General features: G+C 45.6%; 1 protein-coding gene across 1 annotated transcript in view; it reads left to right on the top strand.

Annotated features, from left to right (window-relative positions):
* LOC131494546 (peptidyl-prolyl cis-trans isomerase-like) overlaps positions 1-2176 on the top strand; it is a 41731-nt gene extending 39555 nt beyond the window's left edge. The window contains 2 exon segments of the mRNA XM_058698965.1: positions 1485-1803; positions 1806-2176. Coding sequence (XP_058554948.1) covers positions 1485-1803; positions 1806-2086 — 600 coding nt within the window. The 3' untranslated portion in view covers positions 2087-2176.
* Positions 2177-22230: the final 20054 nt, after the last annotated feature.

The raw sequence follows: 22230 nt of genomic DNA, 5'->3' as shown, positions 1-22230 counted from the left end.
AAAGGGAGCTCTCTGGGGACTCTTTTATAAGGGAACTAATCTTGTTCATGAGGCCCCTGCCCTCATGATTTCATCATTTCCTGAAGTTTCCACCTCATAATACCACCACATTGGGCATTAGCATTTCAACTTACGAATTTAAGGTGGGAAGGGGGCTCATAAACATTCAGACCATAGCCAGGGTGAAAGTTGTGGGGTTTTTTTTATGATTTACGATCTAATAAGACTGTAAATTTCTTAATGGAAGATACTCTGCTGATATTCTTATATTCCAAACTATCTAATATGCTTCTGGTACCTACAGCTGCTTAATTTAAACAATTTTGTGGTTTAACGAAATAGGCAGAAGACTCCATAATTTACACACACACACACACACACACACACACACACACAACAATGTTATAAGAAGATGTTCTGTTTCTACCTCTAACTAGTTTCCTAATCTTGGGAAAGTCACTTAATCTTTGAAGCCATGGCATCTTTTCGTAAACCAAGGAGCAAGCATCCCAATGCCCAACTAGAGTATATCGTGAAGAGTGCTGAGGTCACGTATGTGCAAATGCTTCGGAGAGCACGACGCAAATGACTTTTCCTTTGATTTAACTCATTGCAAGGGAGACGGGAATAAGTGAAGCAAAGTAGATAAGGAGCTTCACTGGCTAGGAGAGGGCGTAGTGACTAATTCCAGCTGGGAACATTGAAGGGTTGTGGGTAAAGAGTCAAACAAGCTAGGAAGGAGTTGCTTAAAGGAAAGGAGGCCACGGCCAGAGTTACAGAGAGCTGCGTCCTTGCAAGGCGAGCTCCCACCTCAGGAACTTATTTCTGACCTCCTCTTCTCCCCGGAGCTTGGAAGAGATATGATCTCAGGGAACATGCTCAAAATGACTGCAACCATTTGGAACGCTCTGTAATCACGAGAGAGAACACCACACAGATGAAAAGCGGGAGACGAGGGAGGTTTTGAGATGAGCAGGCTTTTTACAAAACATCTTTCTTTTTTAATTTTGGTGATTGGTGGGGTGGGGAGGGGGGTTCTTTTCCTAACGGAACCAAACTAGCTTCTATCCAGTTTTTGGGAAATTGGCAGATGTGTGCACACACATCTAACCGGTCTGTGCACTTCAGGATGAATAAGAATACCTTGAGGAACTTATTTAAGGAGAAAAAAAAAATGGATTCCTAGGCTACATCCCCAGGGCCACTGATGCAGAGCTTACCTGGAGTTGGACCACGGTTCTTCACTTTAACACACAAGCAGGTGCTCCAGATGTAGGTAGTTCATTCTCACCAAGGAAAGATCGAAGATCGGGTCCATGCCAAAGCTGAGAGCACAGTATTTTGCACTCAAAGCAGCTCCAACATTGCTCAGACTCCCCTCCAAGAACAGCAGCTTGGGGATATGGACAGAGTGGGAGATTTGGAATCCACATTGGACTTTTCCAGATTGCTTTATTTTAGTCTTTGCATTTTCTTCTGCTCAGAAGCAAGAGTTTAAAAAACCAGACCTTGGCCTTGCACACCCTGCTGCCCCAGAGCCATCCACAGGCTGCCCAGCCGTGATCAACCCCACCCTGTTCTTCGACATCGCCGAGGACGGCAAGCCCTTGAGCCACGTCTCCTTTGAGCTGTTTGCAGAGTTCCAAAGACAGCAGAAAAAAATTCATGCTCTGAGCACTGGGGAGAAAGAATCTGGTTATAAAGTTTCTTGCTTTCACAGGATTATTCCAGGATTCACATACCCAAGTGGTAACTTCACACGCCATAATGGCACTGGTGGTAAACCCACCTCTGGGGAGAAATCTGAGATGAGAATTTCATCCTGAAGCATAGGGGTCCTGGCACCTTGTCCATGGTAAACGCTGGGTCTCACACAAATGGTTCCCAGTTTGTCATCTGCACTGCCAAGACGGACCGGTTGGATGGCAAGCAGGTGGTCTTTGGCCAGGTGACAGAGGGCATTAATATTGTGACAGCCATGGAGTGCCCTGGATCCAGGAATGGCAAGACCAGTAAGAAGATCACCATTGCTGGGACGCCTGGGTGGCTCAGTCGGTTGGGCGACCGACTTCGGCTCAGGTCATGATCTCTCGGTCCGTGAGTTCAAGCCCCGCGTCGGGCTCTGTGCTGACGGCTCAGAGCCTGGAGCCCGTTTCGGATTCTGTGTCTCCCTCTCTCTGGCCCTCCCCCATTCATGCTCTGTCTCTCTCTGTCTCAAAAATAAATAAACATTAAAAAAAATTTAAAAAAAAAAAGATCCATTGCTGACTGTGGACAAATCTAATAAGTTTGACTTGTGTTTTATCTTAACTACCAGATCATTCCTTCTGTAGCGCGGGGGAGCACCCCTTCACCCCCCATCTGCTAGGAATATCCTGTCATCTTTGTGCCTCACTGCAGTCCTATGGGTTCCGTGTTTTCCTTGCTCCTCTCCAAGTCTAGCTGGATTGCAGAGTTGGGTTTATGGCTATAAAACAAAAACTAAACAACAAAACCAGATCTCATTAGCCAATGTTTACTCTAACCTTAGTTAAGACCCGGCCACTGTACCACCCAGTCCAGGAAACAATTCCATGGTGGACTTTCGAAAACAAGCTGAGGACAGAGCTTTGTTTTAATACCAAGCCAAATTCGATATGCAACACTCTCTTTTGTGATTCCCCCCACCCCCCAAAAGAGAGGAAGAAACAATCAAGAACTAAACAAATAAAATGAAAATTACCTCCCTTTTATACTTTGGTGATGAAAAATGTTTCAAAGCCCTCGGAACGCTCACAGAAATGATAATTACCTTCTGTTTTCCTGGGGTAAGCACGGGGACATTTGGATTGTAATAGTCTCATCAGAGTGGTATAAACTGCAGCGTAAGCAATAAAAGTTGCTGAACATCTGGGCTCTGTCTACCCTTTAAAGGGTTTGTGAGCATCAGATAAAGAAGACGTTAGATGTTTTTATTTCAGGCCTTAGGGCAGTAGCATGGGCCCATAATGAAGTTATTCCGAGTTTGAATTTCTGGAAGTCACCTGTGAAAACTACTCTCAAAGCAGCCCATGGCCTAAAGTGAAGGATGTATCCAACCAAATCACATCTTTCCAGGGAAAACTAATTTCTTGGTGCGAGCTCTCTTTACTCTATTTGTCCTTGTGGAGACAACACCAATACCTGGGAACATGTGCCTTGGGCCAAGGAGTGTGCTGGGAATTGTACAAGTGTCATGTAATTCCATGCGCCCTACAAACGTGTGGGGCTGAAATTACTATATTTTATAGATGAGAGAGCCAAGAGTCAAAGGGGCAACATAACTTGCTTAATAGCAAAGAGATAGCAAATTGTAAGGGAATGCTGAATTGCCTGATTCGGGCCCCAACTGCAAAATTCCACTTGCTTGTCGCTCTGCTGGGAAGTCTTTATAACCCTGCCCGCCTCAATGTGAGAGGACAGGGCTTTTGTCCCCCATTGCGGCATGTGTGACAGGGGCCACAGTCTGGAAGATGTTGTAATTTGGGATTCGTTTAACTGTTCCTACCGGTGGGCTGTACGTTGGAGAGAAGGAAGCACATCCGACGACATAACTTCTGGCAAGAGACATAACAGAGTACAGGTTCTGTTTCCAACATTTACTACCGATGCTTACCAGGGACAAGTTTTTGTCTGCTGGTGGCTTGTATTTTTGACCCACAGTTGTCTCATCTGTAAATGGGGATAATAATCCTGCCTCTAAAGTCACTGTATGATTTAAGTGAAAACATGTGAATGTATCTAGAATACACCTGCTACTTCGCACATGTTCCTCAAGTACTTTCCCACCTACTTTCCTTTTTTAATTTTTTTTTTTTTGAGACAGAGAGAGACAGAGCATGAACGGGGGAGGGGCAGAGAGAGAGGGAGACACAGAATCCGAAGCGGGCTCCGGGCTCCGAGCCGTCGGCCCAGAGCCCGACGCGGGGCTCGAACTCACGGACCGCGAGACCGTGACCTGAGCCGAAGTCGGACGCTTCACCGACTGAGCCACCCGGGCGCCCCTCCCACCTACTTTCCTTATGGCCATAGTGTCGGGCGTGCTAGGGCCACTGAGGACACTGAAATACAGTAGAGTCTGATAAGAAACATGTCACTCGTTCATCCATTCATTCATTCATTCATTCACACTTTGAATAAATATTTACTGAGTTCTGTATGTGCCAGGCACTTTTGCAGGAACTACACAGGTAACAAAGATAAAGACAGACAAAAACCCCTGCCCTCACGAGATCCACATCCTTTCAGGAGAAGACAGACAATATACCAAAACAAGTATAATATGCTGCAATATCATAATAAGCAGAGAATTACAAATGAGGAGTTCTGGGGACACAGTGGCCGTTTTGTTTTGTTTTGTTTTGTGGTCATCATTTAATTTTAGTCCAAGTATAGTTAACAGACGGTGCTGTATGAGTTTCAGGTGTACAATATAGAGATTCAATTCAAAGTCCATACACCATCCAGGGCTCATCATGACAAGCGCTCTCCTTAATCCTCACCCCTTATTTCAGAGGGTGGCTATTTTGAATAAGCTAATCGGGGAAGGACTCAGTGACAGGCTGACATCTGGACAGAGACCTCAAGGTGTTGAGGGAGCAAACCCTGAATATTCCAGAGAGAGGGGGGAGTCTAGGGAGAAGCAAGAGCAGCAGTAAAGGCTTGGAGAAAAGTTTTCCTGGTGTGCTAGTGCACCGGTGAGAGTGGCTGAAGACTGGGTCACCGTGGCTTCAGATTATATACCTAATCTTGGCACGGGGTGGGGGATGGATCAAGATATGAGGCTCGTGGGGCGCCTGGGTGGCTCCGTCGGTTAAGAGTCCGGCTGCGGCTCAGGTCACGATCTCCCGGTTCGTGGGTGCGAGCCCCGCGCCGGGCTCTGTGCTGACAGCTCAGAGCCTGGAGGCTGCTTCAGATTCTGTGTCTCCCTCTCTCTCTGGCCCTCCCCCACTCACTCTGTGTGTGTGTCTCTCTCTCTCAAAAATAAAGAAACGTTAAAATGTTTTTTTAAAAATCCCTGTCTCCAGCAGGATGTGGAAGAACAAATAATGATATGCTCTGACGGCTGGTATGAGACAGGTAGATTGACAGATGGGTACATGTCTCTACAGACGGTTTCTGACTTACGATGTTTCTATTTAGGATTTTTAACTTTATGATAGTGCAAAAGAGATAGCCAGTCAGCAGAAGCCATGCGTCAAAATGTGAATTTGGATCCTTTCCGGGCTAGCAACGGGCAGTAAAGTCCTCTCTCGTGATGCTGGCCAGCCGCAGGGAGCCACAGCCCCCAATCAGCCAGCTATTATGACTATAAACAACTGATACACTTAGAACCGTTTTGTTTGTCACTTTTAGCACAGTGCTCGATAAATTACATGAGACAGTCAACACCTTATTATCAAATAAGCTTTGTGTTGAATGATTTTGCCCACCTGTAGGCTAATCTAAGTGTTCTGAGCGTGTTTAAGTTAGTCTAAGTTAGGCTCTGATATTTGGTAGGTTGGACGTATCACATGCATTTGGGACCTAGGATATTTTCAACTTATGATGGGCTTGTTGGAACACAGCCACATAGTAAGTCAAGGAAAGTCTGTATATAGAATGTGTGTGTTTGCATGTGAATTGTGCTACCCCAAGTTTTCCCATATTTGTGCTGATTTCCTTAGTGTCCAGCTTAGCTGTTAAAAAGACTAATTGTTCCTGCAGACACTTCTATTATTACACATACTGTGACCTATCGAATCAACATGATCGCTTTGATGCCAATTAGACTCCGCCCATGTGTGCTTACCTCTTAATAGCAGAGCTTACATATCTCGCTAGGTAATATGAGGTGCAAGCCACGTGCCTGAGCATTAGAAAAACACAGACGTACGTGCCTACGTGACTTTCTAGAAGAAAGTCAAGTTCATCTGCCTGGAAGCTGCTATCGTATAAGGGCTGTGGGTAGCTCTAAAGTCAAAAACCCCTGATGGCTGAAATAGAAGGGAGTGAACTGATATTTCTTGAGCACATCTCAAGTGTTAGGTACTTGGTTCTACGTTGTTGCGTTAAAACTTTAAAAAAGATCTGGATGCTCTTCCTGGACTGAAGAAGGACATTCCAATCCATAAGCACGTGTAAAAACCTCGCATCTGCCAAGACTAAGTGAAATAAGGTAGTAAAGTGCCTGGTCCATAAAAGGAGCTCCATACATACAACATCCACAGAAGCAGCCACTCTCTTTTACAGCCATTGAGCCCAAATCTTGTTTTAACACTATGATTTTCACCAAATGTTCTCCAGAAGCCATTTGACACATTCCAAACCGTCCTTCAATAACACAGATAACTGGTATTCTCAACCCGGAGGGCTGCTCTCCCAGTTCGGACCATTTGGCTGTGGTCAGAAAGTTTGTGTCCATGAAGGGGGGCGGTACCATTATTTGGCACCAAAAGGAAAAATCCCGGGTGGGATTAATGAGTTTCAATTACCATCTGGATGGCCGACTCCCAAATCCTTGCTTCAGTCCAGACCTCCATTCCACATTCTAGTAAATACCAGCTACCTCCTTGACATTTACATGTGAGAACCCCCAGGTCCTTCACCTGGGTCATGCCCAAAATGCGGCCATCCCCCCCTTGCCCACCACACTGAGCTGAACTCTGTCTCCCCACCGTCCCACCTGATGATACATTCACTCCCCTGCTTGCCTCAGTTACAAGCTTACAGTCTGAGTAAGACACTAGAAGTCAGAAAGGTCTAGATGCTTCCAATGTCACCTTCAACAAATATCTGTTAACCACACGTTGTGTTTCGGGAACCTTGCTAGATGCCATGAGAAGTGGTGAGGAAAGTATTCATGGGTATTCCAAAATGAGGTTAAAGATAAGGAATACACTGCTCACGGATTGGGGACCTCAGGGGACGCAACGGAATGCTTCGAAGAATTGAGTTGGGAAGTGGTAGGGGAGGGTAAAATATCACACCAATCAGCAAGGGGATAGGAGTTCAGAGTCTGGCGGAGAAGATAGGCTTGGACTTCTACAAGGGCAGAAGTAGGCAGGAGAATGAGTTCTGAGCATCTCATGGAGGACAGTGTCCAGCCCTCCCCCAGCTCCCAGGCCTAGAGATCTCATCTAGAAGCTTCTCAAGAGGAGCAAGGAAGCATCCTACCTGGCTACGCTCTCAGGCAACTCTCTGGGGCAATTGTCATTAAATCTGCCTCCCACAACTTCCAAATATCTCCACTTCTCTCCAGGACAACTACTCTACTCATATCAGCACTTGTCTGTGAATGGGGGTCCAGGGCAGGATGCCCCCAAATATGCCACTTTAGCATATTGATTATCTTGAATTACAGTAACTTAAGAAACAGCCAGTGCAAGAAGGACAACTGTCCCTCCTTTGTCCCCCTGAAAGCAGGAAATGAGTCTCCCATGTGAAAGATGCCCTCTGGGTATCAGGAGAGAGACAGACGCCCTTATCACCAGAGACAGGGGATTTAGGGCCAAGAAGACTGTGAAAACAAACCTTGTTACTTCTTCTTCACTAATTTGCTACTCCAAGCCCAAACTTCTCTGTCCTTTCAATTCTTCACAAATGTATCGTTTCTCTAAAAGGTACAAAAACTGCCTGCTTCGGTCACTTCTTTGAGTCTCGGGTGTCTGTTAGCTCCTGTGTGTATATTTGCGTTCCAGTAACCCTCATGCGTCTGTGCTCATTTGAGATCTTCTTTACTCGGCCTTTGTTTTATTCCCTTTTACTCATCCTTCAAGTGTCCACTGTGACACCATTTCTTCCAAAAAGCATCACTTGTATGTGACATGCTGTTTACCTCATCACAGTAATTGTCATTCTGTATTCTAATTGCCTGTATATCTCTTCTTACCTACAATTACCTAGTGAGAACATTAACATTCTTGATGCCTAAAAAATGTCTTCTTCACCACCGAATGCCTGACCCCTTACACATGACATGGTGACATCAGAGGTGTTCAATAGCTATTTGTTATATTAGTTTAATGAATGATGGGCTGGGGCTGTCCCTGGTGGCCACGAAGGTGGCACTGGAGGTTATACTGATATGGAAATTACCTAAATCTTGCTTTAATCCCGGCTTCTTTATTCATAACCTGAATGGATTTGGTTAAGGGCTGAGTGTCAGTGTCCTTGTCTTTGACAAGGACACAACATGTACTCAGTAGGGTCATCGTGAAGATTTAATGAGATAATATATGTGAGGCATCTTGCAAATAAGCATTGCCCAAAATCAGGCAGAGATTTTTAGATTTTATGATATCTTTTCACGAGATCTTTCCTCATTTATTTTCCTGTTAAAGATCGCTCTTGCTTTTTCTTACGGCCAGATTTCCCCCCCCAAATAACCATTTGAATCGGAGTCCTGGGGAGGTGGAAAATGGGTTGTAGGTGTGATTTGCTTCTGGCACAGAGAGTCCTGATACTCAATAAAGTTAACTTTCTCTTGCCTCTTGAAATAGTTGTCACTGGAATTCCTGTTGCCCTCCCCAAACTCAAGCTACTTTGTTCCTCCAGGTTGTAGGAAACTGCTCTGGATCCAGGGAAATGCCTGCGGCATCACTGTCATATTAGGAGGCTTAAGACAATGATATATGACATATGGAGTCAAGCAGACTCTGCCAGATTGATGAAGGGGAAGCCTCTTCTTAACACTGAGGGCATTTGGTCTGGCCGTCCCTCAGGGCTGGTTTCAAGGGCACCATAAAGACAGGACAGAGGCAACCAGACAAATGGCTTTGGACAGAGAGGGCAGTCTTCCCTAGTATGGATATAACAAGCACAGAACGTGGAATCAGAAGCACTGGGTCAGTGGAGAAAGGCAGAGCAGCGGATTCTGAATCATCCTGAATATGTGGCATTTATGGGAGCCATCGGCCATTTTTAATAAGGAAGATACAAACCCAGCAGAGGCCATGGGAAGTACGGATTAGGGGATAGTATCTAGAAGCAGTTGGGCAACACGTCTTGATATAAGGCAACAAATGATTGAGTTTGGTAGAGAGAGTGAGGAGGGAAAGCAGGGTTGGATAGGAGAGAGAGGACACAGAAGGAATCAGTAGAACCTGAAAACTGATTCAAGGTTGAGTTTAAAGAAATGAATCCTCTCCAACTAGAAGAAGAAATGAACCAGAGCACAAGGAAGATGAAGGTCAGAAGACACATCTGTTCCTGTCACTACACCAGGAAGGTGCTGTGAGGCTGACAACTGATGGACGGGAGGTGCTTCCGTCTGCCTGGGGGGCCGAGGAGTCACATGGGACTGTGTCCATGCGATGTCACAACATCTGGTCAGTCTGCTCTAAAATTCAGTCCGATGCTCGGTTTCACCCCCTGTGGAAGGAAGAGGCTGACAGAATGAGCTGCACTTCCTCACGGTGTCTCCTGGCCCAGACTTACTTGGCCTGGCTACTGGAAAATGATAAACTGAGTCACGACCGTGACGGCACATGGCCCCAGGGCAGCCCAGAGCATGTCTGTTTCTTAGCATCTGGACTGGACTTTATTTATGTGTATTGAAGGCTCTCAGGCTGGGGTGGGGAAGGAAGTTAGGAAAAGAAAAGCGGAAAATCCAAGAACCTGAAAGGTAATATCCATTGCACTCCCGGCAGCAATGGGTCTATTTTTACATCTGCCACATGGGGCAGAGGGCTTATGTTGTCATTTCAAACACCGCTTCGTCTTGACCGAGGCGGGATTATATGTGACAGCACTGAAATCAGAACATTTCTCCAGGCAGCGTAGCTGGAAGCCTTCTAATTGCTCTGGGTATCCAAAGTTACAAGGACCATCCCAGCTCGTCCCCTGCCTGGGAAAGAGAGATCAATTAGTTCCCTAGACAGAAAACACTGAGGTTGCAAAAAGTGAATGAAACGCCCTACCAAACAATGCTCTCATTGTGAGACGGTTTGCTCATGTTATAAAGGGGCTCAGGTCAGCCATCAGAGATACTAGAATGGTCTATATGTTTTTTAAGTGTCAACAGAAACTGGGATCCAAGAAAGACAAAGAGAAATGTGTAAGACTAATGTCTCGGGCATAGAGAACGGATTCTAAAAATAACGGTCACTGCTCCGTATGCGTTTCATCTATCTCTCGATCCCCAGTACCTGGTACCATGTCTGGGACGTTAATAAGTTTTGGTTATGACTGAATGGGTTAATAAAGTAATATCATCCGATGTTATTCCCCCACCCGGATGTGCTTCTCCCATGTTTCTAGAATATTCTTCCTCATATTTTTGGTCATATCACAAATCACATAGGAAATATCACTTCCTGGGAGAAAAATCCTTTCTGTCAACCAAAATGGGAAGCATCCGTCCATCATTACCTTTAACACAGCATTGGTTTCCTGGAGGCACCAGCAAGAGGGTTGTGTTTTCTCGGTTCTCTTGCCTGGCTCTGAGTAAGCTGAAGTTAGAAACCATTTCTTATTCTCTCTCTCTCTCTCTAGATTGTCTGGTATAGTTTGGCACACAGTAGGTTCATAATACATTTGGGTTGACAAACTGCTCCAAGGGACATTAGAGAAAAAAAAACCCTGTCAGGGCTTAATAACAGACAGAATCCAGGGACACGAGAGAGGGAAAGGTCAATGATAAATAATCCCCGACAGTCGTTTCTTCTGCCTGCAACACAACATTTCTTTTCTTGACATCAGTAAGTGGTCCACGCATTCCTTCCAAGCCCGATACAATCTGTCAGCCGCCATTCCTGCAGGAAGGCTCTCTGCCACGAAGTTGCAAATAAAAGATAAAAATGTGAATGATGCTCTCTATGTGGCAGTGGCCTTTTTTCTAATTTTCCCCAATTGTTTCCAAAGCCCAAGTTTGTGTGTGGTCTTCTGGAGGAGACCGGCTTTGCTGTCGTGATGAACTGGAACAAAGCTCTGAATACCTTCCCCAAAGGGGATCCTTCCACGCAGCCAATTAGAGCCCGTTGTAGGCTTCGCTGTTTCCTCCTAAGTCACTGTATATTTTTTGAAGTTTATGTGCCGTCGATTAGATGGATTACCACCCCTCTTCCATAAAGCAAGTGAATCAAGGGGCAGATTTTTCTTGGCACTTTTCCCTAAGAACAATCAGTCACACTCATGGCCTCGCTTTTTGTTTTCCAGGGGATGACCCCTAACTCTGCCTGGATCCTCAAGTCTTTGGGTTCCTCACTGGCACATTCAATTCCACACCTAAAATCTAACAAAATCTCCTCCCTTTACCCTGCAAAACCAGCTTCCCGTGTGGACCCCCTTATCCTCAGGTATGATGCCAGCTGTCTCCAGTCACCCAGGCTCAAAGCCACAGTCATCCCCTATCAGAGTGAGCTTTCTTTCTTTCTTTTTTTTTTTTTTTAACATTTATTTATTATTGAGAGACAGAGAGACAGAGAGCGTGAGCAGGGGAGGGGTAGAGAGACAGGGAGGCACAGAATCCGAAGCAGGCTCCAGGCTCTGAGCCATCAGCACAGACCCCGACACAGGGCTCGAACCCACAAACTGCGAGATCATGACCTGAGCCGAAGTCGGTCGCCTAACCAACTGAGCCCCCCAGGCGTCCCTCAGAGGGAGCTTTCTAATGGATTTCCTTGTCGCTCGTCCCTTGCACATCGCCTCCAGAATTATAGTCATGAAGACCCATTTCTTTTACTATAAATCCTCACTACTCAGTCTGGCTTTCAAATCTCTGCGAAACTGACTCTTAATTACCACTCCAGGAAACTGGTTGAGGAGTCCCCCAGGAATATTCTACTGAGTCACCATTTTCTGCTCCCAAAACAGACCCCAACCCTCAGACACTAGCCTCAGCCTTGCCATCCTGGATTAAATTGTCTTTATGTGTCTAGTTCTTGTCCCGGCGCCTGGGTTACTGAAGGACTCGAACCTGATGCCTCTGCAAGTTTGTCCGTCTGGTCTGATTCCACTTGGACCCCGGATACTGGCCGTTTGTGTTTGCCTTGACTCTACACGCAGAAGCTCGCAGGCCAACCTAAGTCCACTTCCAGCCCTCAGCGGATTCCCAGGACCCGGAGCAAGGCGCACGGCCCGGGCTCACGGTTTGCCTGGATAGGAAGTCCGGAAACCAGCCGGGGCAGCCTGGCATCTAAAGATGAAAGTAGGATCATAAAATGAAAAGAGAGAAGCACATCGTAAGATGAAAAGACATGAAAGAGACTTCTCAGATGTGTTGTTCCATTAGGGTGAATGAATGGGCACTCTTTCAGTCACAGTTGATAGAGCTCTAACTCAAAGCAGCTTGAGCCATAAAAAGGAAAGAGTTAGGTCATGTCACTTAAAATTCCAGGAATGTATTTGGCTCCGTGTTTGCTTGAATACGAGCGTGCATATACTGTCCTTCGACCTCTTTCTCTCTCCGTAGTTACGCTCTGCTTTCCGTTGTGCTCTCCCAGCCGGGCTTCCTCCTTGCGTGAGCAGGCTCTAAGTTCCTATCCTACCAGCTCAGCGACCCTAGAGAAGAGTACTTTCATAGCAGTTGCATCAAGTTTCGGGATGGTTTCCCAATGAGATGGATGAGGCCCCAGCCCCGTCCCTGAATGAACCGCTGCCCTGGAGAGAAGAAACATCACTGGGAAAGTCAGGACACTGTTCGAAGGGGAAAACGCTAGATGCTGGCTAGTAAAACCAATGCCCAGCATGGTAGATAAGAGCAGTTGGACGGCTCAGGACAACAGGTGCATCGGAGGCCTGAATCTTGGGGGTTGGGGGTAGTTCTGATCTCTTAGAGATCCCATGCTTGGTCTCTCTCTTATACTTTGGTACCTGTGACAAGGGTCACGGGTGATGGTGAACCAGAGAAATACACCTTCCCCATCCGGACAGATGGAGCAGGTGCACATGCACACACACATACACACACACCTGCTTCTAAGCGGAGCTACATCCTATTTAGATGGATTATTCGGAGGAAAATCCATGCACCTGTGCAAAGGCCACCTGTCTGGGGCTCCCCATAGGACACTCTATTTTAGTCCAGGTGGAAGGATAGGAGAGTGAGATATGGTTATGAGGGAACATCTCAGAGAACTTTACAAGGCAAAAAACTCTCCAACCCAGATTGTTACAACGTGCCCACCAATTTACCCCATGCAATTTGCTTACCTTTCAACAGACAGAGGATCTTTAGGGAGTATTTTTCACTGTGGCACCTTCCATCTAGGTACGACCCCTCACTAACCACAGTTCAAAGCCTTTCCCTGCTCCGTGCCACGGAATCCAGGGATCCCCCGTCCCTGATCTAGGCCCCAGGTTAAACATGTTCCAACACATTCCAACATGTTTCTTCAAGGCTTAGCTCAAATTCCATTCTCTGTCACAAACGTTCCCACTACCCTTATTTTGATTTTATTATTTTTTTAATGTTCATTCATTTTTGAGAGAGAGAGAGGGAGACACAGAGTGAGCAGTGGAGGAAGGGAGAGACAGGGAGACACAGAATCCGAAGCAGGCTCCAGGCTCCGAGCTGTCAGCACAGAGCCCGACGCTGGCTCGAGCTCACAAACCGCAAGATCATGACCCGAGCCGGCCATATAGTCGGACGCTTCATGGACTGAGCCAGCCAGGCTTATTTTAAGTTAGTCTCTCTCTCTCTCTCTCTCTCTCTCTCTCTCTCTCTCTCTCAAACTCCGCGGGTGTTGTTTATTCCCCCATGACAGCACTTATCACAGTTTGCTTTTGAATTAACGTTATTTATGTATGTGTCTGTCTTCACTGATAGACTGTGAGCTTTCAGCAGGCCTGGAATAGCTCTCATCCGTCTCCATATCCCCCCCTCCCCCCGTCAAGTGCCACCCTTTGCACTGAGCAGATCCCCAACAACTGTTCGCCAGGTTGCTGCAACCAATCACGTTAGCTCCTGGCACAATATTTTTCAAAGGCCTCGCCTTAACTACAGCACTGCTTCTAACTTTCTAAAAATCCACGTTCCCTTTGCAAGCTAAAAATCTCATGCCTTCTGTTGTGATTGGAGGGATCCGGTAAATAATCCCTTCTCTGCTCCACTCATGATCCGAGCCAGTTAAAACATTAGACAAACAAGAAGACAGGTAGGGATTTCCGGCAGCCTTGTTACCGATGAAAACTGAATTTAGGCTGGCAAGAAAGGGCTTCCTAATTCGAAAGGCAGGCCAACCACATACCCTTTTGAAATGCAGAGCGGGGGAGGAACAGAGCAGTAATTCTGTGTGCTGTGGACACAGGGCTCCTAGGAGGGAGGCTGAGCTGTGTATACATGCTCTTCCTTGTCCCACATTCAAGAAGTCACTCTTCTTCCCATAAAGAGGAGTGACAGAAGGGTCACGACTTGCCTTGTCACCATCACGAAAAATCTCTTCACATGGAAGGAAACGTCGGGAGAGGTGAGTGTGCCTTCAACATACACCTCCCTTCATTAGTTTGTTCAATAAATTGCAGAGTAAATAACTATGCGCCATCTACTTTGTCCCGAGTACCTTGTTAGAACGTGCGATACAGTGGTGAGCCGGGCAGGCATAATCCCAGCCTCCAGGGGCCTCAGTGTCGAGAGCAGTGAGAGGTGACAGCAAACGTGACCATCACGAAGGAGTTGTAGAAGCAGACAGACCGAGGTCCAGGAAAGCCTCCTGCAGAAGTGACATCTTGGCTGGGACTTGATGAACGATGGGTTTTAGATAGGTGATGAAAACAGGAAGAGTATTTACTGGAGACACAAGAGGGGGGAGAAAAGGGAAAGTGGAGGTGGGAGTTCCAAAGCCAGGGAACAGAATATGCAAAGCACCTGAGGTTCTATGTCTATGTGGACTTGGCCAACTGCATTCCATAGAAAAATCACATGCAAAAAAAAAAAAAAAAGCTTCAAAATCCTGGCTTTTCTACCTCCAGCTTCCAACTTCCCAAATCCGCTCACTCTGCATCATGCTGGAATAAAAAGCAGATTGCCAAGGTACCAAGTGCTATGGTGATTGGAAATATAAAGGGGATTATAAGTGACAGACAGTGACTCTAGAGAGAGGATGGCTAGAAGAGAGAGCCAAAGAGAAAAACACAAAATCATGAGGACTGGAGGCAGGAATATCAGCCCTAAAATAATTCGTAAGGGAAAAGAGATAATTTAAACTTGTAGACATCCTTCTTAAATCCAGCCAAATTCGAAAACCCACTTGGAGGTTTTGGCAGCGTTTTTATTCTTTCTCTGGGGGAAAAAAAAAAGTCTCCTTTATCAAACTCTTAATTATCAGAAATATCTAAACATGAGATGGTTAGGGAGACCAAAAAAGGCTCTGTTCTATTTTGCATTTCACTAACTCCAGCTAGGCTGACCCTAATAGCAGTGATCATTTGGCTACATATTTGGTGATTAAATGGCACCACGGTTTGGGAGGCCAGTTCCCCAAAGCAAGCTATCAAAAATGCACGGACAACAACTACGAGGTTCAAAGTCGACTGATAAGGCAACTCAGACAGCAAATAGGAACTGCCCCCCACCCCACCTTGCGGGGGCAGTGCTGGCATTCTCCGGCATGCCCCGTGCTGGCGTTCTCCCATTAACGCCGTAGTATATGAAAGCTAGAAGATCCCTGGGGACCATCTTGTCCCACGTCTTCATTGTACATCTAAGACAAATCAGGCCCCGGAAAAGACGTGATCTCCCCAGCAACCTGCAGCATGCCAGAGGCAAGGCTAGATTTAGCACCCAGACCTCTTCTCCTTGGTTAGCGCTTTTGTACTCGTTGGGTTTCAGTCAATGCATTGAAAGCAACTTCAAAGCAGGCAATACCTAAGGATAACCATGTTGGCCTCATCGTGGATTACAGCTACATTTGAAGACGAGTAGTCAAATGTGCTTAGTTACATCCCTCTGAAATGAACTTAGTTCCTAAACCTGCAGACTCTCCTTGCAGCGGGAGGGTGGGATCTGTTCCACTAAGGTAACTATTCGTAGAGAGAGAAGGTCAGAAGGCTTCCCTAAGGGAAAGGCATACAGATCCCAGAAGAGATAAGCCATGCATTCCAAATTCTTTCTCCCAAATTCATCCATCAGATAGCTTAGCCCTCTTCTGATTTGGGTGGAGATAGGGAGCGATGACAGGTGGAGTGAGAGGCCAGGAACATGACTGTAATGGGGATCCTTTCAGAGAAAGCAAAAGGCCAGGGTAAAGGAGATCTCCCTCCAACATTTCAAAATGCTTTTTTTAAAAAATCTTAACTCGTAGTGCTTAACCATTAACCCAGGATCCCCAAGGTACAGTCAACCCCTTGCGAGAGAAGATCGGAAATCTATCAAGTAATTCTTGCTTCCTTCTTCATCAAGCCACTCCTTCAATGTCAACCATCACACCTCGGGGTGTCCTATGGGTTAGCTGTAACCATTCTGCCTCCGCGATAGGGCAGGCAGCCCTAACATGTGTCCGACAGATATTACTTAAATGAACTCCAAGGCCGTGTTGTACCTAAAACTGAAAAATTCATCCCCTATCCTACCAAATTAAGTCCAGTCTCCTTCTCCATAAGAGCTCATCAGAGGTTCTGCAATAAAGATCAAATGGCCACCTGAATGATTCTCCAGCTCTACAGGAAGAAACCAATGTTCAAAGGTCAAGTGTCCTCGCATGTCACAATGCAAAGGAATTAATTCCTAAAACAAAATATTGTCATGCTCAGAGAAAATTCAAAGTCCAAAAAATTCTGAGCAAAATCTAAATAAATCGAAATACTTTCTAACTTCTTATTCCTCACAATCTCTCTTAGGATTCTTGATGCCTGGTGAGGGAGGGATTCCCTTAGCGTCTACAACGTGGGCTCTCTTATTGTAACGAGTGTATTTCTGTCAGGGTCTCAAAACTGGTATGAAGTCCAACCCTAAATCTCTGATGAGCACTCCTTCATAAGGAATCCAAAGACTTAACAAAGATGAAAATATTATTTCGGCACCTACAGTACACCCACAAAATTGAGAAAGCATAAATCTCTAGCCTCTGTATCACTTAATTTTATTCGGGTTACTTAATTTCAGAGACTCTGAAAAACATGAGTGTCAGGTTCCCTGTGAGGCTAACCAGTCTATTTAAGCTGCCCAGAGTCTATGATCTTGAACTCAGACTCATTTAGGAGAAATATTCCATCAAGTGTTAATGGCCTATATTCCATAATGAAGAGGGGGGGATTTAAAATCCCACCAATCTATATAACCCACCTTCTTAAAGGGCTGCATTTATAAAATTCCTGCCTTCTAGCAAAGTATAGTAATATCCACTGGTGGAAGTTCTTCCTTTTTTTTAATGTTTATTTGTTTCTGAGAGAGAGAGAGAGAGAGAGAGAGAGAGCGCGCGCGCGCATAAGTGGGGGAGGGGCAGAAAGAGGGGGAGACCCAGAATCCAAAGCAGGCTCCAGGCTCCCAGCTGTCAGCACAGAGCCCGACTAGGGGCTCGAACTCACAGACTGCGAGATCATGACCTGAGCTGAAGTCACTTAACCACCTGAGCCACCCAGGCGCTCCAGAAGTTCCTCTTAATTCAGAACCTCTTCAGACGCCCTTGATTCCCTTGACCACGTTGATATTTTGATGTTTGGACACCCCCCATGGAACTGATAGCATGTATCGCAGCCTCTACATCATCTTGGTGAGCAAGCGTTTTAAATCCTGAGGTGACAGTTCTCACTACGTGCTATGGACTTAGGTCTTCAGAAATCGGCGTCCTACATTTCTCCTCATCCAAATATCTGTTTCCATTTAAAAACCACCTTCTGCCCACTTCAGAACCGAGGCTGCTGTTGATGCTTCAAAAATGTTTTTTCCAGGGACCTCATGAGGACCACCACCTCTGCCATGGCCCCCCTCACGTCACCCTTTGCTCAGCCTGAACGATCCTGGTCTTGAGTAGCATTTCTCTCCGCCGTGTCCTCTTTTACAGCAGCAAATTGTGCCTCTGGCATTTCCTTCCTCTCTCTTTCTGCCCAGGCGCACACGAATGCTCCACTGAGCATTCTAACTACTTCGTTGCTTCATGGCTTGGCCCCCTTTCCTTCTCCAACAGTGGAGTCCTGCTACTTACAAGAACTGAATTCCTTTCTTCTTTCCTTTGAATTTTTTCCCTCTGCTTTCTGGCCAAAATATGCATTCGTCCAACACCACCCTTTAAATGTTATCTCCTAGGGTTTCCCACTCTGAGAGATAGGAAATTAATAATTTCCGGGTCTGCGGGACGCCTCTAACACAACAAATCTTGTCCGTGATCATTTCCTAAATTAAATCAATCCACCTGGGAGGGGGTAACCTATAAGTCTATATCTAGCCCAGGCTAGATTTAATCTATCACTGTTCTGCTTAGATTCCCTTCAGTATGTGCTGTGGTATGTAGGATTCAAAAACAGTCCTCACATATCCCACCTAATCCCGGGGACTATGGACGTGATATCACACTGGTGATAAATGTTGCACTACACGGCAAAGGCTTTCTGAAGATATAATTAATGTTACTCATCAGTTGACAATGAGTTAATCAAAATAAAGATGATCCACACCATCATGTGATTAGCCTAATAGCTTAAAGGCAGGGAGTTAGCTCTGGTTGGTGGCCGTAGAGTCCTAAATCCAGAAATACACCGAGTGTGTTTTCTACCGGTTTAGACGATAGCTACCAGCCCACCTGTAATAGCCATGTCGCCGTGACTTTGATCCAAAAGTTCATTTTGGCGTATTCTGTTGATTTGTCTCATCCGTCCACGTTTTTTTGCCTCGCTTACGTGTCTCTCCCAGTCTTCAGGGACTGTTTCCTGGTGTGAATTCTTTACATGGTCGCCCTCAGTAATTCCCAGCAGGCTGTCACATTCATTCCAGGCTGCCTTCCTAGATCGTGCCTCTTTCCCTGTGTTCTATTTCTTTGTACACCTGTCACATTTTCTGGATCTAATACAACTAAAATGGCTTCTTTTCTAATGCCCTCTTTTACAGCAATTACACCTTGATGAAGCCACTTTTGCCTTTTACATCTGCTTATCACAGCCCTTAATAACTCGTTTCCCTTTCATATCTGCCTGAATGTTCCTCCAAGATGTTAACATTTTTCCTAAGGAGCGGTCTTTCTGCTTTAACACGGTCTTCCTGTGCTTGAGTTCCGTTCTTCCGTTGCTCCTTTTGAGATGGCGAGACGAAAGAATACTAGTTAAAATATTCAACTTCCTTCTCGGTTTCCTCAATAAAATTAGTTCTAGACGCCACATATTCCAGGCACGGGCAGTATTTTCAATTGCCTTCCTAAGCTCTGGATTTTTAACAATTCTCTCTAATGGAGGAACTAATTTTTCTTTATAAAAAGGGTCTCCTTTCGTTCTACCCATTTACTAATAAAGCCTATCACCGGTCTGTGCATAAAGCCAAGGTTTTGATCTTGAGAAACTCAAGCCACGGTCAGAACCTCAAAAGGAACAAACCTGAGACCACACGGTAGAGAGCAACCCTCAAGAACCTGTCCACAAGTTCATATTTACAAGAGATTAGAGGACTCTGGGTTCCTCCTTTTGGCCTCCATAGAGCAAAGAGAATTTAGGGCAGCAAGCTTAGCACGGCTGCTTAGGCCTGGCAATAGCATTTTCAAGTGGAAGTTTTACGCATTCGAGTCTATAATCTACGTAGAATATAACTAACTGCCTTTGCAGTTTAACGTGGCCACTTACAGACCGACACTGGGCTATGGACCTCAGGAAAAGCAGAATATAGAAGGCCTTGTACAGCCCTCTCTTTTTCAAATGAGAAAATGCAGGACTGGAGAAATAAAGCAATTTGATGTCACCCAACACATCCGGGGTGGAACGTAGACTCAAACCCATTCTCCCAAGCACCATGAAAGGAACAGTCCAGGACATGTGGTACCAGGAAGTCGCATCTGCAGGAGTACATCCAGTGGCGGCCACCTCCACAGGGTTATTGACAACCACTGTGACCCAGAAGAGAGAAGTCAGAGGAGTGAGGGAAAGGGTGGAAAATACGTCATGTGAGAAGTGGAAGGAAGCTGTGGTGGAAACATTCTCCCGCTGGTGTCAGATGACCTGTTTTCAAGACACAGATTCAGTCACGTGCGGTGGCTCTCATGCTAGACAGGTCCCCTGGTCCTCCTGACCTCTTCCGTTCTCTTCTCCATAAATTGAAGATGACAAGAACATTGCTGTCCTTGTCGTAGAATTGCAGTGAGACTATATGTGATAATGGACCAGGATGATTTATGTAAAGCTGATGCACGTAGCTATTATTTTCTTTTACTAAAAGATAATCGAGGGGCACCTGGGTGGCTCAGTCCGTTAAGTGTCCAACTCTCGGTCTCAGCTCAGGTCAAGATCTCACAGCTCGGTGCCGACAGCACAGAACTCGCTTAGGATTTTCTCTCTCCCTCTCTCTCTCCCTCTCTGCCCCTCCTCTCTTCATGCCTGCTCTCTCTGTCTCTCTCCCCCTCAAAATAAATAAATGGGCGTTATTTTAAAAAGGTAACGGGGCAAAGAATGTTTCGCAAGGGCAAAATGAGACTGAGTTGAGGGATATTTGAGGTACTGTCCCTTATGACAAAAATAAAATAAAATAAAATAAAATAAAATAAAATAAAATAAAACTTGCTAATCATCTGTTTCTTGGACCATTTTCTAAGTCCTCCTTCTTTTCTCTTTCCACACTACCAATCTATACATTCTAGAACACAGTACAGCTTGGAGGGCAGATAAAGGAGACAGACCATGAGCTGGGATCAAACTTGAGTCTTCCTGGCTGCCTCAAAACACAGTTCACTTTCCACCACCAGGGCAAAGAGCGAAGTGGTCGGGGCTATGGGCTCTGGAATCGAGCTTCTTGAGTTCACACCTGGCTCTGCCCCTGGGAGCTCCGTGATGCAGGCAAGATAATGAATCTCGCTGTGTCTCCTTCTCCTCATTTGTAAAATGGAAATAATAACAGACCCGCTTTTTTAGGTCGTTATGTGAGAAAATGTGAGATACAGCACGGAGGGTGCTTGGAACGCATGGCAAAAACCCCACTCTTGTTGCCGAACTGTTTGTCAGAAGGGAGATTGGAGCAGGTGGCGTTCTGTTTCCCTGCCAGCCTTCAGAGCCGAAGTAAACTTTTCTCTCCCCTTTCTGTATGTATGTTACCAGGCAAAGTCCTCCTGGAAGCATCTTAGAGCTCAGCCCAGCACCTCGGTCAACACTGATTTTGATCATAGCAAAAGGAATTTGGAAAAGAACATCAAGGTTCTAGGTACAAAAACTGACTTTTTAAAAATACGTATGCTAAAGGCAGTTCCGAGAATTTGCTGGTATATTTCATATAATTTAGGGATGATCATACCTCTTATTTAAACCGATCGCACATTTATTGCACTGCCCAAACAGGTCTAAGTGCCAGGAAGCCCGGACAGAGGCATGCCAGACAGCATGTTATCACATTTTGGTGGAGATAAACCTCGCTCGGGGTGTAAGGAGAGGACGAGTCTGGACATGAAATTTTGACGGGGAACAAAAATGAGAGTGGTGATTTCTTTTCCCAGTTCCATGGGGATCAGATAAAGTGATGAGAAAAATTAGTGTTTCCCCTGAGCCACACACTACTCAATATTAACATGGCTTCAACTTAATTAGCAGTAATTTCCTTTTTAAGATGCTAAGTAATTTTATCATTAAAGGCAATAATCACAGCAATGGAGAGATGCAGGGTGGCCGCTCTAACAGAGATTTGTTGAAAAGTTACGTCCGTTTGGAAGGTAATAAGGCAATATATAAAATATATATAGTCATAATATTTATGGCCCTCCCTAAATCCTATTTCTAAATAAATAATTAAGCATGTGAAGACATATCAGCGTGTACGATCAAAATGGCCTTGGATGTGACTGCCAAAAACCGGTGGGAAAAGAAATGGTCAGAAACGCAAGACCAGCGAAATAAACGAAGGCATATCAATGCGATGGAAAGCCAGGTAGCTATTAGATGGATGATCTAGGAAAAACTAATGATGCAAGAAATCATTACGGGCCCTTGTTCAGCAAAATGACTAGGTTATTAAGGAGCGTGAGCTGCATAACCATGATGGCATACATTCATTTACACAGAGAAAATAGAAGCCTGGAAGGACGGACGCACAGCTAAGTGGACACAGAGGTCGTCGGGGGAAGTGGGAGTCAGACTGTTACGCTCTTTCTCATGCTTGCATGCGCTGTCCAAATTATT

Source organism: Neofelis nebulosa, chromosome 14 (genome assembly GCF_028018385.1).
Source record: "Neofelis nebulosa isolate mNeoNeb1 chromosome 14, mNeoNeb1.pri, whole genome shotgun sequence".
Classification (NCBI taxonomy): domain Eukaryota; kingdom Metazoa; phylum Chordata; class Mammalia; order Carnivora; family Felidae; genus Neofelis; species Neofelis nebulosa.
This window is presented reverse-complemented; position numbering and strand designations above follow the sequence as displayed.